Consider the following 7,841-nt stretch of genomic DNA (forward strand, 5'->3'; position numbering starts at 1 on the left):
AGGAACATTTTTTTAACATTAGGTCAGGAAAGAACATAGGTTTTTTATTTTTGTTTTATTTATTTCATGTTTTTGTTGATTTATTTAAATTTTATTTATTTTTATTAGATCATAGGTTAAAGAGTTGGAATGATATGATGATTCATACTCATGTACAGTAGGTGGCGGTATGCACCTTTTAAGTTGTTTGCAATCCGCCAAAAACGAGAGAAGAAGAAGAAGAAGAAGACGTTTCTCGCGAGAACTCCAGATTGCGTCCTTGCTAAAACCGAAATGGGGTACTGGGACATACCAGAGGGCACTGCCTGCGTCCAGAAAACATGGATCAGTACAAAGCTAGGCACAGCTTTGGGTAAATATCAGCATTGATAAATAAACTGCGAGTCAATGTGGCTGTGAACGCTGGGGCGCGAAAGATAACGAACAGTAGCGTTCATGTTTGAGCTAATGCTACCGCTAACGTTAGCAAGTTAGCCCAGGTCTTGTATCTGCTATGCAAGATGTTTTCAGGTCAACTTCCAACCAAACTCTATGATAAACTACTTTGGTTTCCCATAAGTAAATGTATAGTAGAGGCAGTGAGCTAACAACACACATTTACATTGGAGTTATGTGGAGTCGCATGTTCATTTGACATCTAAAGTGGAACTTATGTGACTGATATCGGGTTATTGATAAATGATTTCAAAGGAAAACTTTGAACCAAGTTTTTGGTCATACTTTTGCCAAATATCAAACGTTTCCTTTGTAAAGACGACAATATAACGCTGAGTTTTTAAAGGCTTCTTATCACGTATAAATCTCACCTTTCTGTCAGCTGGACTTACACCTGCACTTTATCTACTTTAGCCTATATGTTTCTATATCTACAGTATGCCTAAGTAAGTATCTGAGATAGTTTCGCGTGAAACTCCAGTAGATCAGTCCGTCTTGCACTAAGAACCATGCTACGTTCAAAGTCACTTTGTAATACTATTAAAGACCTTGGAATAGAGATGAGAAGAAAAATATGACTTCAGAGGTTTTCCTTTTGCTATAATAATCATCTCAATGAATTACAGTGATAGCACATAAACATTGTTTTCCTCATATGTATAAACACATAAAAAAAAAAGAAGAATTATTAAATAAGTGGACTGTGTAGATCTTTTCCCCTTTGTTTTAGAAGCCTCTTCTCCCAATATACACTGTCCGTCTGAGAATATCTAATATTCATTTATTGTGATGCATTAATGACTGATGCTGGATTATTATTCCTATTTTCAAGATGCATGTATTTTATTTGCATGCTTTTTGGATAATGCAATCAAGATGGAGTTGGTGTTAAAATGACAAACCCATGTCCAGTTGTTTACATGGTGTCATACTGACGCTGACTGAAGAGCTGAAAGAGTACATTCAGCTCGATTAGAATTTTACCTATTCTTGGGACTTAAAGGTGGGGTAGGTAAGTTTGAGAAACCGGCTCGAGATACACTTTTAGTTATATTCCATGGAATGCTCTTAACATCCCGATAGCAATGAATATCTTAAGTGCTTTGACAAAAAATCATCTGTGGAAGCCGTAATACTGTAAAAAGTACGACCAATCATTTTAGCCGGCCCGGCTAAAATAACTGGATGGCCTACCTGCCTGTCAGCCTTCCATCTGTGCACAAACTTATCTCGTGCCCTCATTGGTCATGTGCGCGTTCGTGTGTGTTGGAGGAGGGGCTCTGTAAGGAAGTGGCAGATTTTCTCCGGTTGTGTATTTTCAAATTCTAGCGATCTCGAGCCGGTTTCTCAAACTTACCTACCCTACCTTTAAGGTTTTCATTGCCATATCTAAACTGTGGCATCTGTGCATATGACAATAAAGCCCCTGAACCTTGAACCTATTTGTTAAAGTGTGTCTTACTTTGTGTGTGTTTTCAGGCATGGTTGGTTCCGCCTACCACCTTGTGGCAGTCCAGCCTGAATCTGCAATGGCAGGGCTACAGAGGGCCACCAACATAACTGTAACCATGGGTAAATATTCATGATTGAATGATTTCATATTTTAGAATCCGTCTGATTTAAAACACAAGAATAAGACTTCTTCGTGACCTCAAAAAAAGACCACCCATTATCACTGATGAACCATAGCCGTTCAAACAGCAGTTGTCCCCTGTTCTCCTGCTGCTCACATCTTCAGTAAACCTCTCAGAAATATGCTATATGTCTATAGGTCAGTTCTCGACCAGGTACCTAAAGTCTGCTCCTTAAATATGTTTTTTTCCACCAGAGGTTTGGTTACTAACAATATCCTCGAGCTGGTGGGCACCGAGATGTTTTTCTTTAATTAAAGGGGACCTATCATGCAAAATGCACTTTTGTACGTCTTTTATACATGAATATGTATCCCCGGTGTTCCAGGGAACTCACCAAGTGTCAGAAAACACAACCCTCTTTATTTTCCTCCATACCCAAATCTCTAAAAAAGGGGCTGCAACGGATCTGATAAAAACTGATCCAGATTTGAACACTGTCCTGACGTCAGGACGGTGGCGCTGCGGCTATTGGGCCAACTCTCCACCTATCAGGGGAATGTGGGGTTGGGTCACGGCCGGCCATTGCCGCTCGAAAGCGCTGGACATATGCCAGGCCTGTAAGTGGCGCTGTAGTCTGCCACAAAAGCAGCGAAGAAGACTTCCCGCGCATGGTTACCATGGTTACCCTTCTGTTTATTCTCCGCTGTGGCTTTTTTTCTCCCTCCCCGAGGCAAGCGTTTGCTCCTGCTGCTTTAATTCAATGCAATCCCTCCCCGTCGAGGCAAGCACTGTAATTCTCTCCGGTTAGTCCACCAGCAGATGACAAACACCCATCTCTCCGACTCTTCCAAGGAACGAGGGGACCGTGCGGCAGAGTTTCAGTTAGGTTTTCTTTCGCCGGTCAAGATGTCCGTTAAAGTTTAAATCTTCCAGACAAAATTAGAAAAGTGCCGGTCAAAGGTCTTCTTTGTTATTTATTGAGCTTTAAAACAAATGAATAACGACTCTATATAATAAAACACAGAGGACGGAGATCTATTTTTCTCCCCCTCTTCTGACTTGATCAGAGCGGCTCCCCTCTCCTGCAGGGGGGCGTGGTCAGCTGCAGCTCACAGAATCAGCCCCCTGCAAAAACGGAGCTGGAGAACAGCAAATAGAGCGAAATGAGGCATGGCTAAAATGCATGATCTGTTTGGTATTTTGAAAACAGAAACGTATAAATATACCTTATATAAGTATGGCCCTACAATATATCATTTAAATATAGCATGATAGGTCCACTTTAAACGGCAGACAATTTGTGCTGTAGAAGATATACCACTTGTTTTTAGTTACTAAAATATTCTTAAAAGCAGAAAAAGTCACATAATGACAACAACAGTATTTGGAAATAAGGATATCAAATTGTAGCGTGGCATTCAGCCCCACATGAGATTACATTTCACCATCACTTCCGTTCCGAAGAGTCGTGCTCTGGCTGTTTTTTCACACTCGGTGCACCTGACATTGTGAGAGTTTTCAAAAACTGCCATTTAAAAACTATTTTCTCAGACTCTGACTGTACTGTATGTACTGTAACTGTATATTATGATTAATATTGCGTGTGTGTGTGTGTATATAACCAGCCACCATGGGGGCGGTCTTCGGCATGGCGACTTGCCTCAGTGCTCAGGCTCGTGACGCTCCAGATGACCCTTTCAACTACTTCATCGGGGGGTGTGCCTCTGGGATCTTCATTGGAGCCAGAAGTAAGTGAAATCCTGACGCTCATTCAAAAAGTTCTGCCGATCCAGCAGCTCACCTAGCATTAGCATCACTGCAGCTACATGTAGTTGACTATTAACATGACCCTGAAAATCAGGCTGACCCGAATACTTCGATTCCTTCACTGTTTCCATGCTGATCAACGTCCAAATCAGAATTTAAGTGCAGCGTTTCATTTTGTCTTTGAAATATGCATTACCAAAACAAAATCTGAAATAGCCAATACATTAAGGAATAGTTATCCCAGATAATTTTTTGTGCATCAACAATATTTAATAATTAATTGTGCTGTTTGTTGGCCGTTGCACAGGAGATGTAGAGACAGTCGCAATAACCTCTTTGAAAAAACGTCATGGGTTTAAGGAAATATGAGGAGATTTCATCAGGACTTAGGGAAAGACAAGTGCACTGGGCGATAGGGCTGTGCGATTATGGCAAAAATCATAATCACGATTATTTGGGTCAATAATTGATATCACGATTATTAAATACGATTATTCATTGAAAATCCATTTATTGAACTTTAAAACAAATAGAAATAATAATTTGAACAGTATATTTTTAACTGTTGATTACCCTGAACGTATAATTCAACTGAAAAACCAATACAAAAATAAATGATACATTTAAATAAATAATATCAAAATAATAAATACCAATAAACAAGATCAACAAATATTTTGGAGCGCACTTCCACAAGCTACTAAACATATATAAATATGATAAATACAAATAAATGAGACTAAAATTAATTAGATCAAATATGTTGCAGTGCACTGTCACAACCTAGCAAAGCAAAATAATTATTTTTTTCGATTATGTTGTTTTCGTAATTGTGGCAGGCCAAAATCGTAATTGCGATTAAAATACGATTAATTGCACAGCCCTACTGGGCGACATAATTATGATGCTGCTTTTGGAAAACTACAATTTCCCATGGATGGACTACAAAAAGCACATATGTGACCTGCTCTATCGAAATCAGTCGCATTGACCCGAAGACACATTTTGAGTTGTATACACTGTTGGAAAGAGGAGATTCCTAGCTTTCTAATGATATCAGGATTGTTTTTGTACTCCAAATATTAAGCAAAAATATGTCACATTATATAATGACTGTCACCGAGTCATCATTTTGAGAAAAAGGCCTTTAAAGTTTCCTCTTCTCTGGAATCCATCGATCGGATTGATTATTAGCGGAGCAAATGATCAAAATAGTCCGGAGGGAAAATATTTTTGTTTGGATTACTGGTCTGGGGGAAGCTCGCGAGTGTGTGTGTGTTTGTGTATTTTTGCGTAAGTGTATATTGTGTTTGTTTCCCGGGGAAAACACTCACGAGAAACACCGGCTGTTGTTATGCTTGCTGTGACGTTAAGTTACTCCGTTCTCCGCTTGTAAATATGCCGTTACAAGCTTCATAGTTGTATTTATCATCTAAATTTGCCGAAACAAGTTTAATATTCTGAAAGCCAAGACTTTGTTTATTTGAAATCAGATGAAAACAAACTGTAAAGGACCCTGCCGTGTTATCTATGATTACTATATGCCTTACATTCATAATTTCAGCCGGAGGGAGGGGGAGCTGCGCTGCGGAAGAGCAGGGTGCGAGTGAGAGGTGCCTGTCATCTTCCCTTTACAAGCTTCAAAAATGTATTTATCGTGTGATTTTGGAAATAAAAGTTTCATATTCTGAAAGCCAAGACTTTGTTTATTTAAAATCAAACAAAACACCCGAACCCCGAAAAAATAGTTTTTTACGTAAATCCACGTTTATTTTGAAATGAGCCGTTGCGACTTCCGACTGATTTCGATAGAGCGGGTCACATATATATACTTCGAGCCGTGCGTGGTTATGATCTTGTTTCATGCAGGCTTTATTAAGGTGGATAACTGTGAGAATATATTACTCCATTACCAAGGTTTGAATAAAAATGTAAGTGAAACTCAATGGTTGCTTGCACTCACCCTCTTTGTCAGCTTGTATTTATTGAAATGAATACCAATTAGTGTTATTGTATAAAACGTATCACCATTTAAACATGTTCCATTAAGGAAAAAAGCTTAAGAAACACCACTCAACTCAGGAAACACTTTGAAAGGTTGACTTTATTTGATAATTGTATTGTATTTGGCGTTATGTTCCTATTTCGCCTTCTGGTTTAATAAACTATTGAAAGTTCAAAACATTTAAGCTCTTTGGCAGGTTATGGCATAAGATGGAAAATGCACCGTAACGTACATGAGCCAAGTCTGTTGGCTCTTATCATGGCAGCCACTCAGGTTCTTTTGGGTCATTTCACTCATACAAGCTAATAGACAATTAGACTGCAACCCAGTTATTGGAGTTGTATGTTATATGTTGGTTTTGGCTGCACTCTATTTATTTGTTAATTCATTTGTTTATCGCCCTACATCCAGCACGTACCAAGCATGAATGCCTATGTAAGGTATCTCAAACTAATGACCTATTTGCAGTGGTGTAAAGTAACATTTACATTTACTCAAGTACTGTACTTAAATGTGACTTAAATCAGACTTTAGTTCCACCTGGAGTAAATTCACAAGCTACCCTGCAGTATACAAAGTCACTCAAACTAGCTGCACCTTTACCAGCTTTGAGAACACTTTAATGATCAATCATTATAATCAAAATATATATTATTCTGAAATGGACCAATCTGCACAATGAGTACTTTTACTTTTGGTACTTTAAGTATATGTTGATGCTAATACTTTTGTACTTTTACTTGAGTAACATTTTGAATGCAGGACTTTTAATGTAACAGAGTATTCCTACACTCTGGTACTTCTATTTTACTTAAGTGCAAGATCTGAGTACTTCTTCCCCCCTGGTAATTCAACCAGTTTTAAAACTGTCATTACTGAATTGAAGTGTATAAAACAAACCAATCTCCTCTGCTCTTCTTCTGTGTGTGGACCTTAACCCCCCCTCTGTGTGTTTCCAGCCCACAGTGCTGCGACCGGGACGTCAGCCTGTCTGGGTCTCGGTGTGTTGGCCTTCTACACAAAAGTGGGCAAGATGGAGGGATGGAAGCTGACAGGAGCTCCCGTACGATGAGCGGAAGATGCTACGTTTAACCCTGTTGTAAAAAGAGTTTATGTAATAAAGTACTTGTGAATTTACCAGTTATTGAATCATGATGTTAGTCGTATCGCAGTAATATTCTACATTACACGTAGATTAAAACATAGAGGTATATGTAGAGTGACATGCAGTCACATGTAGGAGTTTCACATAGTGTGTGGGGTATGGAGCCCTGGTCCTGTGTTCTGTAGCCGGCTGTAAAGATGTTAATTGATGCTGTAAAAGTGTGCCTTTTAACATGGATGGCCATGGAGATTGACAGCACACACCTACACAAAGTGGAGCTAGCAAGAGATGTGTGTACACGGAACCAGTGGGAATACACATGTGTGCAAAACAAATTATCATTAAGAAAGTGCCCTCATGTATGTGCACCATCCTTAAATAACTTTTACGGCAAAATTAACCAAACAAAAAAGTTCTCCAGAGGGAAATATCAGTTCATCACATTAATTACTTGAGTACCTTTTTTATTTTCAGCACGTGGACTCTTGGTGAAAGACAGTTTTTCCAGTTTCATCATGATTTTCAGTTGTGCAGTTGAGGTCCTTAGGATAGCTTAAGTTGTGTGAAAATGTCAGTCCTTGGAGCTTCACATATATGGAGATAACTTCCTGCCATAACTCCACAAACACACTAAACATCTTTTAGACTGCTGTTAGACCTGACAGCTGCCTTCGACACTGTGGACCATAGCATCCTGTTGTCACGGCTTGAACAGTCCGCTGGCATCACAGGCTCTGCCCTTGCATGGTTCAGGTCCTACCTGACAGACCGTAGCTTCTCAGTACAGCTAGGTGCCTTGTCCTCTGCCAAAGCCCCTCTTACCTGTGGGGTTCCCCAAGGCTCGATTCTGGGCCCCATCCTTTTTCTACTGTACATACTGCCCCTAGGTTCAATTCTCACAAAACATAATATTCCCTTCCACTGCTACGCCGACGATGTACAGATATATCTGCCT

At 39.5% G+C, this 7,841-nt stretch overlaps 1 protein-coding gene across 1 annotated transcript; it reads left to right on the top strand.

Annotated features, from left to right (window-relative positions):
• The first annotated feature begins 218 nt into the window (after window positions 1-218).
• On the top strand, window positions 219-6,918 carry ndufa11 (NADH:ubiquinone oxidoreductase subunit A11). Its single transcript, XM_034140757.1, has 4 exons — window positions 219-352; window positions 1,915-2,007; window positions 3,635-3,757; window positions 6,741-6,918. The coding sequence occupies exons 1-4, from the start codon at window positions 274-276 to the stop codon at window positions 6,851-6,853; spliced, it is 408 nt and encodes a 135-aa protein (XP_033996648.1). The 5' UTR covers window positions 219-273; the 3' UTR covers window positions 6,854-6,918.
• The last annotated feature ends 923 nt before the right edge of the window (window positions 6,919-7,841 follow it).

Source organism: Trematomus bernacchii, unplaced genomic scaffold (genome assembly GCF_902827165.1).
Source record: "Trematomus bernacchii unplaced genomic scaffold, fTreBer1.1, whole genome shotgun sequence".
Lineage (NCBI taxonomy): Eukaryota > Metazoa > Chordata > Actinopteri > Perciformes > Nototheniidae > Trematomus > Trematomus bernacchii.